This window comes from Bubalus bubalis, chromosome 2, assembly GCF_019923935.1.
Source record: "Bubalus bubalis isolate 160015118507 breed Murrah chromosome 2, NDDB_SH_1, whole genome shotgun sequence".
NCBI classification, from domain to species: domain Eukaryota; kingdom Metazoa; phylum Chordata; class Mammalia; order Artiodactyla; family Bovidae; genus Bubalus; species Bubalus bubalis.
Window position 1 is genome coordinate 183592011 of NC_059158.1, and position 25274 is coordinate 183617284.

The 25274-nt window shown below is 37.7% G+C and overlaps 1 protein-coding gene across 18 annotated transcripts in view; it reads left to right on the forward strand.

The window, feature by feature from the left end:
- EIF4G3 (eukaryotic translation initiation factor 4 gamma 3) overlaps positions 1-25274 on the forward strand; it is a 353112-nt gene that overhangs the window by 83252 nt on the left and 244586 nt on the right. For 16 of the 18 annotated variants that reach the window (XM_045164652.1, XM_045164651.1, XM_025278787.3 and 13 more), the window contains one exon: positions 5658-5733. Coding sequence is in view for 1 of the 18 variants with exons in the window: in XM_045164650.1 (XP_045020585.1) it covers positions 4015-4019; positions 5658-5733 (81 nt within the window). In the remaining 17 variants the exon portion in view is untranslated. Of the gene's footprint in view, positions 1-3966; positions 4020-5657; positions 5734-25274 lie in introns of those variants that run through there. The other 2 variants (XM_045164650.1, XM_044938160.2) reach the window with 2 other exon arrangements.

Genomic DNA, 25274 nt, shown 5'->3' on the forward strand with positions numbered 1-25274 from the left:
TTTTGCATGTTTGGTGCCTGTACTTGAAAATGTCAAACTCTAATTCATTTTAATCTATTTTTATCTTTTCTTATAGCATAGTTTACCCACTGCAGTGTTCTTGCCTGGAGAATCCCAGCGATGGGGGAGCCTGGTGGGCTGCCGTCTATGGGGTCGCACAGAGTCGGCCACGACTGAAGTGACTTGGCAGCAGTAGCAGCAGCATGGTATAGTTTCATGCTTGGGTTTGAGATGCTCTGTCTTTGATGCTGTTTAGGTAAATAGACATTATCTGAGGATGCTTTACTGCTGTCAGCTGAAGGCTTCATTCTGGAATTTGCTTCTCTTACTTTCCTACTGTCTCTAGTAGTACAGCTCTCACCCTTATCTTTTATGACGCTTTTCCCAGCATGCTGCTCCTGCTGCTAAGTCACTTCAGTTGTCCCTGACTCAGCGACCACATAGACGGCAGCCCACCAGGCTCCCCCGTCCCTGGGATTCTCCAGGCAAGAACACCGGAGTGGGTTGCCATTTCCTTCTCCAATGCGTGAAAGTGAAAAGTGAAAGTGAAGTCGCTTAGTCGTGTCTGACTGTTAGCGACCCCATGGACTGCAGCCCCCCAGGCTCCTCCGTCCATGGGATTTTCCAGGCAAGAGTACTGGAGTGGGGTGTCATTGCCTTCTCCATTTCCCAGCATTGGAAAGGATTAATATTTTTAAAAAGTTATTGTAATAAAATATGCATTTCGTAAAATTCAGTCATTTGATGTGTAAGTGCAGTGGTTTTTTGTGCATTCACAGATAGATGCAACCATTACTACTACTGCTAAGCCACTTCAGTCGTGTCTGACTCAGTGCGATTGCCATTTCCTTCTCCAATGCATGAAAGGGAAAAGTGAAAGTGAAGTTGCTCAGTCGTGTCTGACTCTTAGCGACCCCATGGTCTGCAGCCTACCAGGCTCCTCCGTCCCTGGGGTTCTCCAGGCAAGAACACTGGAGTGGGGTGTTATTGCCTTCCCCGTGCAACCATTACCATAGTCAATTTTAGAACATTTAATCACCTTGGAAAGAAATTTATACCTCTTGACTACCTCAGTTCATATCTCAATTCATCTCTCTCCATTCCTCCTAGTCCCAAGCAGTCGCTAGTCTTTCTGTCTTTATAGCTTATTCTGAACATTTCATAAAAATTACATAAGAGGTAGTGTGTTGTGATTGACTTCCTTCACTTAGCTGTTTGCAAGGTTCATCCGTGTTGTAACATGTACAGTTAGTACAGTTGCCCCTGGAATAACGTGGATTTGAAGTCCCTGGGTCCGTTGTTTGTGAACTTTTTTCAATAAAGACCAGACTACTACACAGTCCTTGGCTGACTGAATCAGAGAATGTGGAGCTGGGGACATGTAGGCCAGCTGTGAAGTTATAAGTGGGTTTTTGACTGTGCTGCTAGGTCGACGTCTGTAACCCTCACATTGTTTAGGAGTCAGTTGTATTTCATTTCTTTTTATTGCTAAATTGAATTCCACTATATACTGCATTTTGTGTATACTCTATTCATCAGTTGATTTGTTTCCACCTTTGGCTATTATAAATAATACTGCATATATATATATATAATTATTTATGCACAAGTTTTTCCAGGACATACTATACTGTGTATATTCTGCTCACTTGAGTGAAGTTGGTGGGTCATAGTGCAACTTAATGTTTAAACTTCTGAGAAATGTCAGGTGGTTTTTCATGGTGGCTGTATTATTTCCTATTATCACCAGCAGTGTATAAGGGCTCCAGTTTCTGCGTATTCTGGCCCACACTGGCTTTTTTACTATAGCCTTCCCAGTGGGTATGAAATGGTGTTTCATCGTGGTTTTGATTTGCATTTCCCTGGTGACACTGAGCGTCTGTTCATGTAGTTTTTAGCTGTTTGTATATCTTCTTTGAAGAAATGTCTGTTCGGATCTTTTGCCCATTTAAAAAGTTGGGTTGTGTTTTTGTTGTTGAGTTGTAAGAATTCTTTATACTTTCTGGATAGAAGTCTCTCATCACACATATTCTTTGCAAATGTTTTTCCAATTCTGTGGGTTGTCATTTCACTTTCTTGATGGTATCTTTTGAAGTACGAAAGTTTTATTTCTGTTGAAGTACAATTTATCTGTTTTTTTTTTTTTTTTTGGTTGCTGTTCTTTTGGTGTCTGTCATGCCTATGCAGTTCATTGCCACATATGTGGTCATGTAGATTTATTCCCTTATTTACTTTTAAAAGGTTTATACTTCCTAGTTCTACATTTAGGTTTTTGATCCACATTGGAGTTAAGTTTTGTGTATGTTGTGAGGTGAGCATCCAATTATTTCTTTGTTTATAGTTTGCCTTTGTCTATCTAGTTGTCCCAGGAGGAGATGGTTAATCAGTTTCTATATGTGACAGATCTGAAAAACTCAAAAAGAATTTTGTACATTCTTGAATTATTTTTTAAAACATTCTGATCGAATCTGGATCATTTTCTGTATCATAAACAGTGACACAGGAATTTTTTTTAGAATTAAAAATTATGTAGACTGTGTTTACTCACTTTAGTGCATTTACTTTTTAAAGCTAGGTTTAGTTTTCTTTTGTTAGGGTTTTCAAAATATGCTGGTTTATTTAAATTGGATTTCTTTAATTTTTGAAAGACATGTACCTGATGGGTCAGAACTAATATTAAAGGGAAATTTCCAAAGCCATCTGTATTTGAAACAATGTTTGTTTTGAGAAATCGTGTGTGGTATCTTGTGAAATACAGTATAGTTCAGAAATTTTGCCCTTATTCTTGTATGTTATAGAAGTTATCCTTTTCATTATCAAAAGTAGGTAGAAATGAGAAAGTAAAGAAAGCATAGATCAACTAATGTAACTATTTTGCCTTAAAGGTTAAATAAGAATGCAGAAAAGATCTTTTCGTTTATTTGTATCTGTTGAAATTAGTTGCCTGTGTCTTCTCTAAAGCAGTGTTTGTGCAAAGGAATTTGTACCCTTGCTTTCTTTCGCAATGAGACAGTGTTAACTTGAGGTTGTTACTTTAAGAATATTGCTTATGCTGCGCATCAGGATAGCAGCTTTTCTTATAGTGTTGTGGGGGCAGAGTTTAGGAACATTTACCTGGGAATTGTAAATGGACTGTTAGTATTTAAGCAAACTGCAGGAGTATTTCTATTGCCTTTCACTGCTTGTTTCAGCTACTTGTTTTCTGATTTGTCAAAATCTGCCTTTTGAGGAGGTTCTGACTTTTGAGTCAAACCCGGTTTCAGGTATGATTGCCGTAGATTTAGAAGCTCATCCTGGTGGAGTTCATCATCCTTGAAATGTTAGTAAACATTTGTGTTAAAAATAATTATAGTTCCCCCTCCTTCCTTCATGGTACAGTAGGAAATGTTCAGATCATTATGTAATCTCATAGATCCTTGGATTTCCCTGATGAAATTTGGTCTCTGAGAATTTTTTATCTGCCTAATTGACATTTAGTGTGGAGAGTTATGTAGTGAGTACTATAATAATCAATTTAAATTCTATCGTGTTTTAATACTCTTTAAGCTTCAAGTTTTGTTTCTGAAATTGATCTTGTTAATTTTTTATTAGAAAGAAAATGGGGAATTAGAACTTTTTTTGCATTTATATTTCTGCTTAAGTCTTATTAATTCAGTTATTGCGTATCAGCTGTCCAATCTTGCTAATGATTATGCTTTTATTTCCTAATGACATAATATAAATCATAGCAGTTTGAATCACAGAAATGTCAAGTGGTTGTACTACTCTTATTTCAACCACGAGATTTGAAAAATGAAAACAGTGTGTTCTGGAGCATTGCACATGCATATTACACACTGCTCGTTGTTGGAATTAGAATTTAAATAGGACTGTGAGGAGCTGTTTGCTTGTTATATTGAGCTCAAAGGCAGGTAAGCATTCAGTGATTTATGCTGGAGATATGGAGCTTGATGGGAACTGGTAGTAAACTTTAATATTAAGTTTATTCTGTTGGTAGTTTTCAGAGGGAAATAAATGAGGTGAGTACTCTTTGTGACCAAGGGAAAAGAATGTTTGTTACTGGAACATTGACCAAATATATGATTGTCTCTTTAGAAGTCTGGTAATTACAGTAATATTGTTAGCCAATGAAGTGACTAATAGAAATCCTGAGCCTTAACCTTTCCTTGTAAGATGAAAAGGTATGGTTCAGCCCTTGGGGCCTACTACTGATCGCTCCCTTGGAACTTATTCCCACATAGTGACAGTTGACCCTGGCTTGAAAAAATAGTAGTTGGCTTTGCAGAAGAAAGAAAGGTTTTATGTTTTCTACCATTCATGTGACCACAGTGTAGAACCATAATTCAAAGTAAGTTTTATTTCAGCCAGGAATAGTCTTCATTCTGAAAGAATTGACAAGCTAATAGTAAGGACTTATGCTCTGAAACTTGTTAGGCTTATGTTTTCTACATCGTAAATATGTATATAGTTTCTTTGGATGAAGCAGTTCCTTTATGAATGGTTTACCTTTGTTATTTCTCAGTGCAGCATTTTAAATCAGTTCTTTGTGTGTAGGGGAGGGTGGCATGGTATCCAGCTGTTGTCTGAGGTTGCTAAATTTAAAGAACTATCTAAAAATTGGTAACAGTGTTATTAATATTGAATGACTAAAGCATTGGGTTTTTTTGTATGGTTTTCCCTCTCTCACCTCAGTAAACTGTTGCAACTTAGATATAAAGAATTTTATTTCTAATGATTCTTTTAGGCCTCTGCAACTTGTGGTCATTCTTACACAGTTACATTTGCAGCTGTCACTTTGTCTTCCTGTTTCACTGAATTAAAAAGGAACATGATGTGAGAATTAATTTGTTGAAGAAAGGATACTGTCTCATTTTGGGTTTATTACATTTGTAGTCTTTTAAAATACATTCAAATTATAAAACTAACTTATTTTTATTGTAGAAAAGGCACATAATACAGTTTTGTAATCCTGTCATCCTGAGATAATTGCTGTTAATCTTTTGGTGCCCCTCTTTTGGTTGTCATTCTTAAAGAGGTGAAATATCACCTTACCAGATAGAACTTACATCTTTCAGTTTTGAAGCTGAATAAAATGACACTCTTTTGAAGAATATCCTGACAACATGTTGAAATATTTTAAACTAAATTGTGGTGGAGAGCCTCTTTTTTAAAAAATGAAGAGTTGATGTGTAGAGATGGGAAAAGTAGTAGCTAAAATAGAAACACAAGGAAACAGTTGTATATGCCATTCCTGTGTAGTTGGAACAGACTTGGTCTTTGTCAGTAATTTCTATGTTGATGAATTAGTCTTATCTTCCTGAATATCCTGCTTATACTTCCTTAGTCTTTTTCTCTAAGAAGTAAAGGTGGTACAGTCTCATCGTGGGCCTAAAGTTAGGAGGCTTGTTGAATGATTTTTATTTGTTTTGAGTTTCCATGGAATGGTTATCATGGGAATCCCTTTTGGAGAGATTGATCTAATCACACTAGGAAATTTGAAATACTTTGTTTTCCGGTTTCTCTGGAGAAGTAAGTAAGTGGATACCCCCACTAATTGGATGACAAAGCTTGGGTCGGTGACAGGATTTTGTGGTCGTAATTTGCTCTTACTGCTCAGTTCGGTTTTGAGTTCTCTTATCCTTAACTCGCTCTTCTAGAATTCCTAGAGGACCTGTGCAGCAGCCACTCGAGGACCGAATCTTTACTCCTGCTGTCTCGGCAGTGTACAGCACGGTGAGTACCCACCTCAGGGTTGTTTGTCAGATGCTGTGTGCTTTGCACATGAACCTTTGCTCTAATAAACAGTGTTGGATTGGTACATGACATGCATTTGACTAAAACGTTCAATAAAATCTCAAATAGAATTAGATGTATATAATGTGATGTGAATAGATCTTTCCCCCTGTCATCTTACTGTGAGAAGTAGACATTGAAAGAAACATTCTGTTAAGGTAGATTGACTCATGCATCTGTGTTTGATCTCCCTTTTCTGCCTTCCATAAATATTGTGGTTCTTCTAGGATACTGAGTTTTAATTTTTTTTTTTTTTACTATTTTCCCTTCAATTTTAATAAATTTTACTTTTTTGCTTTAAATTTTTAATTTTACTCTTTTTCAATCTTTGCATGTAAAAATGCAGAAAGTTTAGAAAAGAGTGGTTTTAATGGGAAGGAATTTAAATATTTATGTTAAATGATTTAAATTCATACATGACTGGAAATTTGAAAGAGGATGAATATAATAAAATTAGAAGTGGATTTCAGGGCTCTGACAGTAAGTCTAGGGAATTTAGGAGAGAATTGTGGAGGTTTTTATTTTTTGTCTGTGCTGCACTGCTTGTGGGGTTTTAGTTTCCTGACCAGGGATTGAACCCAAGCCCTCAGCAGTGAATATGTGGAGTCTGAACCACTGGACAGCCAGGGAATTCCCGGACATATCTTTTTAATGTTTTATTTCATCAAACCATTTATTTCTAGGATAGGGTGTTTTAAAGAAACTCATAATGTAGTGAGAGAATAAATAATTGTAATCCAACTGATACAATAAAGCAATAATTCTTAACCTGTTTGGTTATAAATTACTTTTAGAATCTGAAAATGGTCGCAGTGCCTTCTCCTAAGAAAAGAGCATATACCCAGTGTTTGGAAATAATTTCAGAACGTCACGGATGTTCGTCAGACCATTCATAAGACTCTGGTTAAGAACCTTAGTTAGAGATATCAGTTCACTTCAGTTGCTCAGTTGTGTCCGACTCTTTGCGACCCCATGTAGCACACCAGGCTTCCCTGTCCATCACCAACTCCTGGAGCTTGCTCAAACTCATGTCCATCAAGTCGGTGATGCCGTCTAACCATCTCATCCTGTGTCTTCCCCTTCTCCTCCTGCCTTCAGCCCTTCCCAGCATCAGAGTCTTTTCCAGTGAGTCAGTTCTTCACATCAGGTGGCCAGAGTTAGAGATATGAACATGCTATTATATGCTTCGTTGAGGAAGAGGCAGTAAGGTGGAAGATACAGGACTTTTCTAGACAGAAAAGGGAAGAAAAGGCCTTCTAGGAAGTTAGGAATTAGAGGCATGGTTAGTGGAATGCTAAGTAGTCAGTCATGTGTGGGATGTGTGTTAGGTTTTGTAGCAGAAATAGAGATGAAGAAAGTGGGTTTTGAAGGTTTTAAGGTCATCCTAAAGAGATAGACCTTTGTTATGTGGGTAATGAGTAAGGTAATTATTTTTTTTGGTTTGCTCAAAACGAGTCTCAGTTTACACTTGTATGAATCAGCTGAACCACCTGTTAATTATTTTTGAATCCTCTACAACTCCTAAAATGGACTCAGTTTGGATGATGAACTATCTGCTCACTCTACTAATTGGGAACCTTCAACTTACATTAAAAAATAATCTTTAATTTTTTTTCTGGCACAGCTTCCTGCAGGCCAGAGTTGTTTGTTTGTTTGTAGTCCTGAGCTTAGGGAGTCTCCCTGGCGATCCATGGTTGAGACCACACGCTTCCATCATAGGAAGCATGAGCTGGGCCCCTGGCTGGGGAGCTAAAATCCCAGGTGCTCCATAGTGCGGCCAAAAAAAAAGTTCTGAGCTTAAAGGCTGTAGAATTTTGTCAGGCATAACTCTTTAACATGTAATTTTTTCTAATTTTGAAGGGATACCTTCAACATTAACTTATTTAGGAAAAATAAGAAAATGAAAATTTCTAGTAATCTTGACTGACTTTCTGGAGGCATCTACTCTAACCAATTTTTGGTATATTTTTCCTTTTTCTCTGTCGTAGGCTCTATATAAGGTATTTTATTCTCATTTGTCACTTTGTGTTGTAAGGTTAGCTTTTCCTATGCTGTTTGAAACATGTCTTAAATAATAAATGGTTGTATGTTGTTTTGTTTTAAGAATTTAACATTCAATTAAGGTTTGACAGATTAATTTTTAAGCTTTTAATGTGTGTCAGACACTGTTGTAGGTATTGGGAATATAGTAGTGAGCAAACTAAACCTGCAGTTCTTATGGAGCCTATTTTTTTGTGAGATAGAAAAATAGTTAAATGTATGTATCTGTGTATGTGTGTGAGATATCCTACTGGGTGGTTATAAATGCCTTGAGGCAAACAAGGCAAGCTAAAGGGAGAGGGAATAGCTGGACATCCTGCTTTAGTTAGGGCTCCCAGGGAACTTGTATCTGAAAACCATGGCATTTAAGTAGAAACTTAAGAAATGAAGGTGTGCGATTGCAGATTTTAGGAAAAGTGCATTTCTGGTAGAAGAAACAGCAGTGCAAAGGTCCAGAGATGGCCTCTGGGCATCGGACTGCTTTAGGGTACAGACCAGGGCAGAGACTTTGGATTTTAATGTAGATATGATAGAAAGCCATTGGAACTTTAAGAGCAGAGGAGCTGACTTTTTATTTTTAAAGGTCACTTTGGCTTCTATATAGAGGGTAGACTGATGAGGCTAGGTGGCTGTGGCTGTGAGGGGGAAGCATGAAGATCACTTAAGAGGTTAATTGTAATACAGGCAAATAATGGTGGCTTGCTGTAAGTTGGTGGCAGTGAAAGAGATGAGTAGTGGAGTTGGCTATATATTTTGAAAGTAGAGTCAGGATGTGATGAGAGCTTGGATGTGGGACGTGAGAGAAAGAAGAGTAAAGGAGGATGTTAGAAATCAGCACTTGAGCAGCTGAGTAGATGAGCATGATACTAGTTACAGGAATGAACGCTGGGTGAGAAATAGGGTCTTCGTTGAGAAAATGAATACATGTGAACATTATTTATGTGAGGAGTTAATAAGCACTAGGTTGTTTCCAGTTTTTCCTGTCGTGAGTAATTTATTGAATTTTAACCCTTTTCTGGATTTGGGATTACTGTTACAGAATAACTTTCTAGAAATGCAGTTACTGAGTTAAAGTGTAGACATGGTATGTAAATGAGGACACGTGACTTTGTAAACTTAGCCTTTAGAGAGGAGATAATCAAAATCCTGTGACACAGTTAAACTGTTACACAGTTGACATGAGTTGCTTTGCATTAAAGTTTTTGAGTTTATTTTTGAGTTAGATCAGATTTGACATCTGGTATTAAAAGCTACTGTCATATATGTGGTCCTTCAGTTAATTTAAAAAGTTGGTATGTCAGTTATATGAAATGCATATTCTCAAAGGACAAAGGGTTTTAGAGAGTACAAAGCTACCTTGAAATATGATGTCTACCTTTTGATCAGTTTTTCCATTTTTAGTAATTCAGATCGCATCCTCACTCTTACAGCGGTGTGCACATTAACAGTGAGTGGGAGGGTAGTTGACCAGCTGCGTAGTCTCCCCTTTTCTCCACCCCAAGATTATGTATTGGTCTTTAGTCCTCTATTGTCTTGGTCCATTAGGATCATTTCTGTGTCATAAAATAAAGCTAACCTTCAATTCACCTCCTCCTGGCTCAGCATATGGTGCCCGTATGTCACTTTAATTGAGTTGGTTAAGTTCCTTGAAAGGTAAAAGATACCTTGACAGCCTTTAAAAATGATACAGTCAAAGATTTCACTCTTTTATGTCTGATAGGGAGGCTGTATGGCATTATGTCAGCCATTTTAGGTTAAGTTTTCTGCTGATATTCAGAGGGGTATCAAAAGTAAGACTCCTATAATGCCTTCAGTTTTACATTTTGGCCTGTGTACTATTTTATTATCATCTGGTTTTTCTGAGTTTCTCCTTGGAACATTTATCAGGGATGAGAGGGATGCTTATGTCATTATTTCTCATTAGCCAAAATTACATTAGGGTGATTGATCATATGAACAAAAGAACAAAAAAGCCAGTATTTTTAAATGCTAGTAAGATCAGTATGTACTGTGGTAGAGAGGAAATGAAAAACTAAAGAATGGGGAGGGAGGAGGGAGGAGGGTTCAGGATGGGGAACACATGTAAACCTGTGGCGGATTCATTTTGATATTTGGCAAATCTAATACAGTTATGTAAAGTTTAAAAATAAAATAAAATTAAAAAAAAAAAAAAAACTAAAGAGGCATGAGCTAGTTTGAAATATATTCATTAATAACTGTCTTATTGGCATGCTTCTTAAGAACAAATTGTGACGTTTTAGCATATTGTATATTTTTGGCTTATATAGTCAGACCAGCATATCCAAGGGTTCATCATACTTGGATTCAGCCAACCATGGATCAAAAATATTTGGGGGGGGAAAAAAAAGATTTCAGAAAGTTCCAAAAGGCAAAACTTGAATATCCATTTGCTGGCAGCTTATCTACAAAGCATTTGCATTGTTTTAGGTATTAGTGTAATCTAGAGATGATTTAAAGGATAGGAGAGGATGTGTATACAAATACGAAGCCATATGATGTAAGAAACTTGAGCTTCCTGAATTTCACTATCTGTGGAAGGGTGGTCAAGGAACCAATCTCTCTATGATACCTAGTTCAGTTCAACTCAGTTCAGTTACAGTCGCTCAGTCGTGCCTGACTCTTTGCGACCCCATGAAGAATTGATGCTTTTGAATTGTGGTGTTGGAGAAGACTCTTGAGAGTCCCTTGGACTGCAAGGAGATCCAACCAGTCCATCCTAAAGGAGATCAGTCCTGAGTGTTCATTGGAAGGACTGAAGCTGAAACTCCAGTACTTTCACTACCTGATGCGAAGAACTGACTCATTTGAAAAGACCCTGATGTTGGGAAAGATTGAAGGTGGGAGGAGAAAGGGATGACAGAGGATGAGATAGTTGGATTGCATCACCGACCTAATGAACATGAGTTTGAGTAAACTCCAGGAGTTGGTGATGGACAGGGAGGCCTGGCGTGTTGCAGTTCATGGGGTCGCAAAGAGTCAGCCATGACTGAGCGCCTGAACTGCACTGAGCTGTGTGTGTGTATACATATATGAACAGTATTTTCTTTCTCTGCACAGCTTGTGATAGACTTGTAGGTTGTTTCCATATCTTTGCTATTGTGAATAATGCTGCAGTTAATACAGGAATGCAGATATCTTTTTGATATCTTGTTTATTTCCTTTGGATATATACCCAGAAGTAGGATTGCTAGATCATATGATTAGCACATTCTAAGGCTTGTATTACTTTGAAAGATCATCTTCAATTTTACAAAAATTTTTTTTTTTTTACAAAAAATTTTAAGATAGTCTAGATTGAGTATGTTTCATCATTTCCTTGCTCTTCCTGGACTCATATTTTACTAATACCTTCAAGTTTTACTTTCATAAAAAACTGTTTCTTACCCATCACTAGTATTAGCCTCCTTTCTTTAGATAGATCTCAGAATCAGCATCATTAAATATTTATGAAATCTAGATGCCACTAAATCTGTATTTTTTGTCTTTGTTAAAAATAGGTATGTTAATTAGACCCCATCTATTTGCTGTGTTGCCTTTCTTTCTAAATGTAGAATTGTTAACTGTTGTAATAATTTAAGACAGTTTTGAAGTTACTTTTCTGCAGCGTTAAAAATACAGCTGAAAAGCTTCTGACTTCTTGGAGCTTGCTTTCCGGGCTTAAACACGTAGATGTGGTAGAGTTATTAAGGATATTGAGACAGTTCAGTAAATATTTATTGAATAATAATTGTGTGCAAGTTTTTGTGTCAGATAATCTAGGTTAACAGTGGTAGATAATATGATCCTTGTCTTTAATAAGAGTTTTCATTTTATCACGAGATGGTTAATACATTATTTGAAGCTCTAGAAGTTATGAAGTGCAGATGGGGAGGAAGTTTGGACTGTCTACTAGTAGAAGGTGAGGAAAGGTGAACATATTCCAGTTAAATCTTTTGAGATGGATGAGAATTCTACTCTGTAGTGCAATGAGTCGTGAAATGTACAGTTAACTCATTAACAAATGGGGTTTAGGGGCACCCACTCTCCATGCAGTTGAAAATGCACAGGTGTATATATACCTGGGTATATAAAAATTGAGCAAATCCGGTCAGAGCAGTTCTTCCTGAGGAAACTGACAGAATACTTTATAGAACATTTTCTTCATTATCATCACTAACACTTGGTCAGTACTAACTGTGGACCAGGCTCTCTTCTAGCACTTCGCTTGTATTAGTTCATTTAATCCACATCACAGAGGTATGAGGTAAGTATATCTCCTGTTTTAGTTGGGCATTTATTAGTAGTTACTGTGCCCCTGGCAGTGTGCAAAGTGCTGTACATACAGTGGATTGCTTAATTGTTACGGCAACCTTCATTTCCAAATGAGGAAATGGAGCTCTCTGAAGTTACATGATTTGAGTACACATCCATCTGACTCTGTAGCTCACGTGAAGGACTGTATTTTACTGGGTGGGAAGCTGCCTTCTTGTTGAACTCTCACATGAGGTATAAATAGCAATACTCAATTTTGGGGGAATCAGGACTCTTGGTCATCTGTGAAAGCTATGGATCTACTTTGCAGAACAGTGAGCATATGAAAATAGTTTTTACTGCAGTTTTAGGAGAGTTCAAGTATCCTTTGACCCTGGCTAAAGAGCCTTTACTTTGGTAAGATTCCTTGCTCTCGTCTAGACCAACTTTCCCCTTGCAAGGGTGCCATGTTGTACTCTTTTCATGATTCTCAGTATAGGGAAATAGCTCATTTATTACTTTGTACATTGTGTGTTAAACTGACAGAGACTTTATTAAGATTTTACCCACTTTTCCATCTTGAGGTAACCTTTTTTTTAAAGCATTGGTATATGTTTAGCTCATTTATATCCTTGTTATTAAAAATTCTGGATCCATTTTGCTGCCTATCTTGGTATCTGCTGAGTAATGACATTTATGAAAGTTAAGATTCCTTGTCATTAATATTTAATATGGATTTACTCATTAAATGTTAAACCACATACCTAATTACAATAATATTTAATATATATTCACTGATTTTTCTCCTTCAGAAGGATTAACTTTAAAAATATAAAGCGTGTTCTGTTGTTAAATGTCAGCTAGAAATGGCTTTTGAATTTCTAAAATAAGAAAATAGATATAGTAATCAAGTTCTTTAATGTTGGAGAATTTTGAAAATGTGTTTCTTTAAACTCTGAGATAGTCTCTGTAGGGCCATTTGATAAAGTATTTTATGCCCTATTACTTAAAAAAAAAAAAACTGATGGGGCCAATTTAAAATAAAATGAGTCATAGGAAATTGGACTATTTTAAGTAATTGTGTAGTAAATGAAGTTGTAATTATTTTAAGGAAAAAGAAACAAGGAACATTATTATTTCAAGATATGCAATTATTATTGCTGTGAAGTTGGTGGCATGAATAGAGAGGTCATTTTTTACCATATGTTTTGATAGACATGGAAACATTTAACTTATATCATTCCTATTTTAATCTTTTAAAAGCACTCTGCTGTTAGGGTAACCTTACAGGCAAGAGATTGTGAAGGATTAGCGTCTTTGTCTGTTGTGTCATTCTTTGCTTGCTTTATTGCCATATAGAATACAGAATGTTCAAGAGAAGGATGTTTAGTTTCTTTAGCTCTTACAAGTCCCAACGAACCCTTGGATACGTTGTTCATTCTTAGCATTGTTAAATCAGCCATCGCTTTTTTTTCTTTATTTGTTCAGTATGTTGCAGGAAGAGGGGACCCCTTCCCGGGCCAAAGAGTGGGCTGTTGTCTAACACTTGGAAATGAACTGGGTGAGGAGATACACACGTGATTGTGAATGGGCACCTGAGTGGAGACCAGCAGGGTGCCGGAACCCAGGAGAGCTGCTGTGCCTTGTGGCTTGCAGTCGGTGATGGGATTAGTTTCGGGTTTGCCTCTGGGCCAATCATTCTGGCTCAGAGTCCTTCCTGGTGATCCACGCATCACTCAGCCAAGACAGATTTCAGCAAGAAGGATTCTGGGAGGTTGGTAGGACATGTGGACTGCCATCTCCTTTCTCCTTCTGACCTTTTCTGAATTCTTGCAGTTGGTGGTAGCTTGTTAGTTTCACCTTCTTTACTAGGACCTCCTGTTGTAAGAGAACTCATGCAGATCGTCACCGTGGGGTCTGGTTGGAGCGGGCAGCTTTGCTCAGTGGTTCCCTAATGAGCATCTGTTCAGTGACCTTTCTGTCCTTCCTTTGGTCACACAGTGCAGCATGAGGGACCGTGATTCCTCTACCAGGGATCGAACCGTGTTCCCTGCATTGGAAGTGTGGAGTCTTAACCACTGGATTGTCAGGGGAAGTACCTACTTAACCTGTCTTAAAAAAAAAAAAAAATCAGAAAAATTAAATAGGAGCATGTTTCAAATATTTATTTAAAAAGTTCTATAGATCAATTAAGAGAGTTTGGTATTGGTGAAAACATGCATAGAAAAGGAAAGAGGTGTAATACTGAAGTGTATGATTAAAGATCATTAGACTCAGATAGTGAGCTGGGCTGGGGGAGAATATTTCAGCTTTCTTTCCAAATATTGGTCAGGCATTGGTCAGTGCTAATTGTTTTTCAGAGGAAGCTGATAAATTATATAACACAAAAAAGTTTGACCCAGACCAAGTTTGGGGTGGATTTTTTTCTTCATGTATTTTATGTGTTGGGCTAAGTTCTGTGGGAGAAAATGTAGTAGAGAGCGTTCACTTACACTGTGGCTGGAAAGACAGAATGTGCTTACAGGAGTTGAACTGTTAAAAGAACTAGAAGAAAGGAATTGTTTACCATTTCAGTGGAAGAGAAGAAAGCCCAAACCAAAAAACAACACTAAACAAGAGCAAACTCCTCAATCTTTGACCGTGTACCAAGGTCTTTGTGCTTTTCTCTTAAGGGATTTCTTTCAAACCCTAACCTTTTCATTCATCAGACTTTGTTTTTGTTTTTTTTGAGCATCTGCTTGTGTGGCATTGTGCAGAGCACAAGGGATACAGTGCTCTCTGCTTTGAAGATGCCTGTAGCCTAGTGGGAAAGTTGAACGTGATCGATCGTTAAAGTGCAAGTGTGATTAATGCTGAATTAGAGGTAGGCAGAGAATGTCTTGCTATTCTTGCAAGCATGGAGCTGCAGCTTGAAACTCAGCCAGGGACACAGGGCAATGAGAAGTTTATCTCAGGAGAGGTGAGATTTGGATTGAGTTTCTAAAGATAAGGAGAAGGTATACAAGTGAAAAAAGGTATGTTTGTGTATTTGGAAAACTACAAAGAAAAAAAGCATCAGAATGTTGGCTCTTGAGCTTTGGAGCCCATCTAAGATTATTAGACAGTGTTAATTACAAGTACTTAACTGGATTCTCCAGTACTCTTGCCTGGAGAATCCCATGGAGGGAGGAACCTGGTAGGCTACAGTCCATGGGGTCGCAGAGTCGGACACGACTGAGCGACTTCACTCACTCAGTTACAAGATAGGAAGGAAGGCTCTAGTAGTTAGAGTCATAGCCAACTAACTACATGGCAGCAATTGTAGATGCAGAGAGGGGTACACATTGGGCTTAGTGACATTCCATTATTTTAAAGTATGTTTTTGCATAAAACTTGATATTCATAATGATGAATTTGTATGATCAAGAAAAAAATTCAGATTGTATTTAATGTGCTGAAGATTTCCATCCAGAATAAGAGAAAAATAAATTTTGCTTATTTAAAGAGATTCATTCCTAGCTATCTGGAAAATCTGAAATTGTACAGTAGAAGGAATGACTGACTTTTCCAGGGATTCCGAGAAAGTGAGGTTATATCATAATCTAATATAAACTGTTCATTAAATGTGATGGGAATGCAGGGTAAAGGAAAGAAGAGACTGAGTTGGTTAAGTCAAGAATGTGATTTTTTTACTTGTATTGGAGAAAAAAGCACACTTTAGGGTTAACGATATTTATAAATAATAGTGTTTTCTTTGTACTATCATACTCAGCAATAATGTAGCATAGATGTATATATATATCCAATAGTCTGCCTTCTAATTTATCTTGTAACTTGGTGGACTAAACACACTAAGCAGGTGTAACATGCCAGGTGCTGTGAATATTGGTGAAAACTTGTCAGTGTTGTATTTAGGTCACTGCTTCTTAAAACCTTAGTTGAAACAGCATCACCTGGTGGGGCCCAGCCTGGAGTTTCCAAATCAGTAAGTCTTGGGTGAGGCCTACAAATATGAATTTTCAACAGATAGCCACATGCTGATGCCACTGGTCCAGGGACAACCCTTTGAGAATCACTGCTTTAGGGTTAGTGCAAGTCCCGAGTGTTCCCCTTTCCTGTTTGTAGGATGGAAATCAAAATAGGAATCCTTTGAATCCAAAACTGTTTGATTTACACTTACATGCCTAATACTAGGATTTTAAATAACAGTTTAAATATTTTTAAACAGTGAAATATTACAATAGCTGCCATTTTGGGAATACTTTTTATATAACAGGCATTGTGATGCATTTTATCTCATTTAGTGTGTTCAAAGAATTTTCACTGAATCTTCAAGATATTCCTTATTTTTCCTTTTACAGAGGAAAAAACTGAATTTAGGTAATTTGACTGTATAATTTCTGTGTGGTGGAGCCAGAATTTAAACCCAGGTCTCCATCTGAAAAACCCATGCTCTTTTTTTCAAAACTTTTTATTTTTGCATTGGGGTATAGCCAGCTAACAATTTTGTGATAGTTTCTGGTGAGCAGCAAAGGGACTCAACCATAAATATACATATATCCATTCTTCCCCAAATTCTCCTCCATCGCTGCCTCAGGGTTCCCTAGGCTATACAGTTGGTCCTTGTAACCCGTGATATTTTAGTAATGCTGTTAGGCCTACTTGTAAAATAACTTTAATCAGTTTACTCTCTGCTTGTGTTACTTGTTTCAGACTTTTTGTCTAGAAAGTGATGGTCTTTGACCCATCCTCAGAATAGAAGCGTATAGCACGTGTTTCATGTTACTTGGTGTACAGAGCAGCTTAATATTGTGACTTTGATAATGAGATTGTATTTATGTTTGTTCCTGGTTCTCATCTTGGATTTAAAAGCAGAATTCAGTTACCTTGTTCAGTTAGACGAATGGTTCATTATCAGTAAATGAAGATCAGGAGAGAGACAGAGAGCCCATAAGCAGCACAGTGGGAAACGACCATAAGCCCATAAGCAGCACAGTGGGAAATGACCATAAGCCCATAAGCAGCACAGTGGGAAACGAGTGCTGCCACTACAGGTGTTAAATCTACTGGTCATCTCCCAACTCGCACAGCCATGGCTGGCAGGGAGTTAAGGGCTTTGATAGCAGTGGGACTCGTGAACAAATACAAGCCATCACTTCTCATGTCCGTTTTCAGTGGTTCCTCTTCTGAGAAAAAGGATAGCAAATGGCCTACCAAGTATGTATTTCTTGGAAAATTAAGGAGTTATTTTCACCCTTATGTAGAGTGTTATTTATTACATGTAAAAGTAGTTTAATAAATGATTGGACTCACAGAGAACTTCCCATCACTCTGTTCCTTTCCCCAAGGCGATCATCCCTAACTGCCTAGCATTTTAATATTAAGTCAGGAAAGGACCTTGGAAGCTTAAGACCATTCTCTGAGCTACTATTAGCAATGAACGAAATAAAAATCTACTTACTGTCTTGGCCTGCTCCCTTTATACTACGGTAAGGCAGCACTGGCCACCTGAGTCGTATTCTAAATCAGTTTTTTACTGCTAAATAGCCATATTGCAAATAATGAGATTTGGTAGAATTAATAATATGGTGTAATATTTATATGTAAATGTGTAAATGGCCACTTATGTGCAAGTTCTCTCATAAGTACTCCATAAGTCCTGTCCCTGTCCAAATAATGAGGTAATGAGAGTCACTGTGGTGGTTAGTCTTGGTGGCTGCAGGGCGAGAGGACCGCATGAAGCTTCCTCTGCTACATCACTGGCTTAAGTAGGATTTTATAGGCCAATCTGGAAACCTATCTGCCGAGTTCCAAAAGCAGATTTGCTCACTATAAAATTTACGTGTGCCTGCTAAAAAAAAAAAAAAAGAAACTCAGAAGTATAACAGGAAAAGAAGACCCATATCTGGCTACCTAAAGGGCCATTCCACTCACTTTAACATGTTTCTTCCAGTTGTTTTCCTGCGTACTTAAGAAAAAAAAAACTTCTGAAATCAGTGTACCACAATTTAATATCCCTCTTAAAATTATTGGCAACTTCTCATTAAAAAGTCTTTCTAAATATGTATTTTAGGGATGCAGATACCCATTCCCCAAGGAATTATGTGTGTCTTTTTTTTTTTTTTTTTTTACTGTTATAAATATGTTTAAACAAGTGACTCATTGCTTTACTTTTTTGCTGGCTAAATAACACCAATTAAGAAAAAAGTCAGAAAATAAAATAAAGAGAATGAAAATCAGCCATTATTTCCCAGAGAAACCTTTACATGCAGAGAGAATTCTTCATATGCTTTTTACCTTTATAGATACATATAAAATATACACAAATAAACTAAGTTGTACACATGTAACTTAAAGGAGATTTTTGTTCATGCTTGCTTGTAAGTTAGATTTTTATCCTAGCATACCATGTATATCATTTCATGTCAAGATGGAATTACACATCATTTATTGGGCTGTGATTTGTGTTTAAATACCAGAACTAATCTTTTGGCTGTGTTGGGAAGAAGGCACTTTTAGGAATGGAGATGTTTAAAATAAGAATATTACTTTTGTACTGTGATTTATATAACTAGTCATTTGTTCATGGACATTTGTGTTATTTCTATATTCTTGCTTTCATGAATAATATAAATAATACTGTGATTAGCACCCTTGCCCTTTTGATCTTTATCTTGCTAATTTCTTCGTGAGTGTAAAATAGCTGATTAACATTTATCCTTCTGTTTAATGAAAACACAGCAGTGGAATTCATATGATTTTTACAAAGCTAATAATATAGAAGCGTTTATGAAAAGAAAGAACCTATTCTTCACCTCTGTTCTTATCCGTCAGAGGCAGCTGCTTTTAATTCCTCTGGCCTTACCTCTGTTATCTATAATGTAGTTTTTTTTACCGTTGTTTGATTTATCATTATCCATTGACTCTACTTCAATAAGTGGTGTTTCAGTTTCTTTGACAGTCTTTCTTTTTCCGTTGCCTCTCAGTATAGTTAGGTTCTTGGTCCCGTTACAACTAAACACATTTTTAGAACATGCGGTTTGGATACTTGATGAACAAGTCGTACTCTAAAGATGAAGAAGAGCAGTTTTTGTTTTAAAGGAGAATGATAATCCCCATGAATCTTTCTTGTGAGAGTCTCAGGAGTTCCCATGTGGCCTGTAAATAAAACAGATGAAACCTTAGGGAAACTCTTTCTGTATCTAATCCACATATAGAGTTTTAGGTATGTTGTCAAGTCTTGTCTCAAGATTTTATTCATTGCATTGTCCAAACCTGAATTATATTAAGAATAATAAAAATTTGATTCTAAGGAGGATGGGAATCCCTTTTAGAGCCAGTAATCTTTCCTTAAGGAATATATCAGAAGATATAGGAATTTACTTTATTAGGCAGTCAATGTATTAGTCATTCTTTTAGTCAGTGATTCAGTATTGCATTTTAATTTTGTTTTGTTTTGTTGGAGGTTTTGATGGAGGTTTCATGATCTGTTGTTTGTTCTTCTGTACTTTTTGCTAATTTGATTTTGTGGGTGGTATCAACAAAGCCAGATTTAAGTGAATTAAGAGCTTTGTTACCTCATGAATATGCCTCAACTGATAAAATCTCTGATGTTATAACTAAAATGACCTAAAACTCGTTTATTTCATCTTAATTTAATGCTTTTGTATTCCAAGAATAGTTATTGATCTTATACATATGTATAAATGCAAACTCATGATACCCATCATTAAGATAACCCAGCAGCAGCAGCAGATATTGAGTTAAACTGTATATTTTGAAAATAATTTGTTTGTTTTTATAAAGGTCTTCATAAACCTCATGTTTAATTTGTGGGTATAAATATTAGTAGCTTCCAGGTTTTGTGTATCAAGCGCTCTGTTAGGTACTCTCCAAAATGTGTCTATAAACTTGAATTCATCCCTCTTACGATTTCTATTTTACAAGGTAAGAAAGTGGGACTCTTAAGTTATTTGCCCATAGTAACACATCTATTAAATGATAGAGCTGAAGCTAGGTATGGTCATGTGTTCTCCCATTTTATTTTCAGTACCTCAGTTTCTAACATGGAAGAAGGATGCTCAGTCACTAAATAATGTCTGAGTCACTTGTGACCCCGTGGACTGTAGCCCGCCATGCTCCTCTGACCATGGGATTCTCCAGGCAAGAATACTGGAGTGGATTGTTATTTCCTTCTCCAGGGAATTTTCCCAACCCAGGGATAAAACCTGCGTCTCCTGCTTGGCAGGTGGATTCTTCACCACTGAGCCACCAGGGAAGTCAATGGAAGAAGAATAGATAAAAACAAAATGAATAGTAACTAAGATAGAAATTTTGAACAAAGAGTTTGTTATTGGTGTCACCAAGGCCAGTGACCTGAAGTTTGTATTAGATGAATAGGATAAAGTGTGTCTAGATCTGCCTTGTCTTTTCCTGCACTTAGACCTGAATCTTTGTAAGTTTCCTGTTGATTCCTTTGGATACTGTGATGTATTGCATGGAGAAACCATAACTTATCTCTGCACCTCTTGATTAAAGTTGTTACTTCTCAAATTGGTCCTTTTACATTGGTTCCCATGTGAAAATCATCTTTCCCATTACTGCCCAGTTTGCTTCCTCAGCTCTAGATTCTGTGTCTGTCTCTCATTTTTGTTGAGACATTTGAATACTGTGTAATTCACCCATTTAAAATGTACAGTTATTGGATCTTGGCATATTCAGAGTTATACAGTCTTCTCCAAAAGCAATTTGGGGACATTTTCATCACCCCCCACAAGAAACCCTGTGTCCTGTATTAGCCCATTACTCCCCAGCACCCCAGCTCTTGTGTGCGTGTGTGTGCTCGGTTGCTTCAGTCGTGTCCGACTCTTGGCAACCCTGTGGACTGTAGCCCGCCAGGCTCCTCTGTCCATGGGATTCTCCAGGCAAGAATACTGGTGTTGGTTGCCATTCCTTTCTCTAGGGGTTCTTCCTGATCCAGGGCTCAAACCCCTGTCTCTTACTTCTCCTGCATTGCAGGCAGATTCTTTATTGTCTGAGCCACCTGGGAAGCCCCATCCCAGGCCTCGACAACTACTGATCTACTCTCTGTCTGTGATAGATTTGCCCGTTCTGAGTATTTCATATAAGACTTACTTCTCTTAGCATAATGTTTTTGTTGCTTAATAGAATCTATTGTATGGATATACGTATAATTATCTTTTCATCAGTTCATCAGTTCAGTTCAGTCGCTCAGTTATGTCTGACTCTTTGCGACCCCATGGACTGCAGCATGCCAGGCTTCCCTGTCCTTTACTGTCTCCCTGAATTTGCTCAGACTCATATCCATTTAGTCGGTGATGCCATCCAACCATCTCATGTTGCCCCCTTTTCCTGCCGTCAATCTTTCCCTGCATCAGGATCTCTTCCAGTGAGTTCTCTTTTTGCGTCAGGTGGCCAGAGAATTGGAGTTTCAACTTCAGCATCAGTCCTTCCAATGAATATTGAGGTTTGATTTCATTTAGGATTGGCTGGTTGGATCTCCTTGCAGTCCAAGTGACTCTGAAGAGTCTTCTCCAGCATCACAATTTGAAAGCATCAATTCTTTGGTGCTCAGCCTTCTTTATGTTCCAACTCTCACATCCATACATGACTACTGGAAATACCTTATCTTTGACTATACAGACCTCTGTCAGCAAAGTGATGTCTTTGCTTTTTTAACACCTGTCTAGGTCTGTCATAGCTTTCCTGCCGGTAAGCAGTCATCTTCTGACTTCATGACTGCAGTCACCGTCCACAGTGATTTTAGAGCCCAGGAAGGGGAAATCTGTCGCTGCTTCCACCTTCTGCCCTTCTGTTTGTCATGAAATCATGGAACTGAATATCATGATCTTAGTTTTTTGAATTTTGAGTTTTAAGCCAGGTTTTTCACTCTCCTTTTTCACCTTCATCAAGAAGTTCTTTACTTTCTCTTTACTTTCTGCCATTTGAGTGGTATCATCTGCATATGTGGGGTTGTTGATATTTGTCCCTGCAATCATGACTCCAGCTTGTGTTTCATCTAATCCTGGCACTTCACATTGATATTCTTTGTATATAAGTTAAATAAGCACAGCCTTGACGTACGCTCCTTTCCCAGTTTTGAATCAGTCTGCGGTTCCATGTCTGATTCTAACTGTTGCTTCTTGACCTCTTTACAGGTTTCTCAGGAGGCAGGTAAGGTGGTCTGATATTCCTATCTCTTTGAGAATTTTCCAGTTTGTTGTGAGCCACACAGTCAAAGGCTTTAGCGTATTCAGTGCAGCAGAAGTAGGTGTTTTTCTGGAATTCTCTTGCTTTTTTTATGATCCAATGGATATTGGCTGTAGATACTTGATTTATTGGCTATTATGAATAAGGAACATGAGTATGTAAATTTTTTTGGTGGACATTCTATCCTCTCTCTTACCCTCACAATATAAATAAGATTATTACATCATCATTTTAAAAATCAGTGGCTACTCTTTGCTGAGAACAGAAGATTAACATATCTTAGCAAAGAAGACGCAGTTTTCCTACAGTCTGGCTATAATCAGACTGCAGTTGCTCCAGCATCACTCCACTTAACTCTCTTTCTCCCAGCCCTTTCTAAAGAGAACCCCTTACCTATTTGTGGAACATGCTTTACTTTCTTACCTCTGTACTTTGAAAATTTCTTTTCAAAATAATATCTCTAATTCTTCATCTGAACCAAAGCGTTTTACTTCTCTGTGTGCAACTCTGATTTCACTAGACCCGACCACAGTTTCAGACCCGTTATGTCTGGTGGTTAATCAGTTTTAAATACAGTAAATTGAAAATACATTAAAAAACAGGATTTATCACGTCTTGTTTCTTTATTTACTGTGATATCCTTTTTATTGGAACTCCTTAAGGACAAGGGCTGTTTCATTTTTATAGCTTAATACAGTGCCTGACAGCCTTGATACTCGATCAGTGTTGAGTATGTGTCAGAGGAGTTAAAATTAGCAGTCATATTAAATTGGTTTGTATTATGGCTATCTGCCCTGTCCTTTATATTCTGTTCTGACATCAGCACACCCATTAAAAAAAGACAAAGGAACTACTGTTACATGTCAATTAAAAAAAAAATTAACCAATCTAGAAAAAAATACTTGTTGTGTGCCTCATTCTCTGTGGTACTAAGTCTGTATTGATCCTAGGACTGCTGAAATTAGATTATCTTTCAGTTACCCTTAAGATTGTGAGATTCTGACTTTGGTTTAGTTTTAGTCTGAGACATTACTGATTTGTCCTGTGATAACCTTGTTTATTCTTTAGGGATTCTGAGTAGAGAAATGAGCCACACTGACTCCACTGAGAGGGTGAGCACTGTCTTGGTGGTGCTGGTGCTGGTTTAGTCGCCAAGTCTGACTCTTGTGACACCCTTGCCAGGCTCCTCTGCCCATGGAATTCTCGAGGCAAGAATACTGGAGTATGCAACAATTAACACTGACTAAATAGATCCCTTTGGTTTATAAATTTACAAGGTTTTTCATAATTTTTATTTGCTAGTTTTCATAGTTAGCTTAGAGACCACCTGAAAGTTCGCTATGAACCTACTTCTAAATTTATCCTCCCCAGCCCTGACTCCTCTTCTCAGCTTGGATTCAAATACTGAAATGGCTACTTAGCCATTTGGATGTCTGTTAGGCATATGTTGCTTTTGATTGCCGTTTCCCCTAAGTCTGTTCTCCCTATCTCATAGGACTGCACCCACTTAATATTTCAAGCCATAAACTTAAAAGCCATCATCTGTTTTCGTATAGTTATCCCTTTTAAATATATATTTTAAAAATTATTATATCTTTTATTATTATTTTGTTTTCTTCAGCCACGAAGACAGAGATTTTAGAATCTTACTCACCTAATTTTGTATCCCATGCACCAGTGTGTGACATAAAATTTGTTCTCAGGAAATACATATTAAATAAGTGAATCAGTCAATCCTCATTCCTTTCTGTCCCTTCTTTTCAGTCAAATCAACAGGAATTTTGTTTGCTCTGCCTCTGATATACAACCCATATTGTTCCAACTTCTCTTCATCTTTATTTTTAAAGATGTTTTAAGCTACCATCAGTTTTGGCCTAGTTTATTGTGATAGCTTTTAAACTAATTGTTTCCATTCTTACGTTCTTCTGTTCTTTTCACAAAGCAGCCAAAATGATCTTTGAAAACATTAGATCTGCTCATGGTCCTGATTAAAATTTCCTATAGGTTATTCCACTTATCAAAGTCCTTACCATGCTTAATAAGCCCTTAAGCAGTATTGCCTCTGCTGCCATATCTTTTTGGCTTCGGGATGGGGGGATTACTCCCAACCCCACTTGGAACAGTTGAGTCATTCCCATTGCATGACCTTGTCAAACTTTCAGGGTCTTATACCTGTCATTTTTCTGCCATGTGAGTTCTTTCCCTAGTTTTTATTACTATGTAACAAGTCACCCCAGAATTAACAGCTTAAAATAGCACCCATTCATTATCTCACAGATTAGGTGGGTCTGGGCTGTGAGGGTGCTCTGCTTAGGACCATGCTAAAATTAAAGTGTAAACACAGACTGGAATCTCATGTGAAAAGTGAAAGTGAAAGTCGCTCAGTAGTGTCCGACTCTTTGCTACCCCATGGACTACACAGTCCATGGAATTCTCCAGGCCAGAATACTGGAGTGGGTGGCCTTTCCCTTCTCCAGGGGATCTTCCCCATCCAGGAATTGAACCGGAGTCTGCTGCCTTGCAGGCGGGTTCTTTCCACCCAAGCTGTACCTTCCTTCCCTCCTCCTTTCGTCCTCCTCTCTTTCTCTCTCTCTGTCTCTTTGTCTCACTGTCCCCCCACCCACCCACCCACACACCCACACACACTCTTTCTTGGATTTCTCTTTGTCTCTTCCTCCTTTCTCTTTCTTTCTCTTTTCCCCTCTCTTCCCCCCTCTCTCTCCCTTTCCTTCTCTCCTTCATTTTTTCATTTCATCTACCAGGGCATCATCTCACGTAAGGCTTGGGATTCACTTCCATACTCATTTGGATTATTGGAAGACTTTATTTCCTTGTGGTTGTTGACTTGGGTCCTTGTTTTCTTACTGGCTGCTGGCTAGGAATTGCTCTCAGGTCCTCTCAGTTTACCTTCAGGTCCTTGCTGTGTGGTCCTGTCATTATCTGGAAGGCTTAGTCTTTAAGAACAGCAAGAGAATATCTCT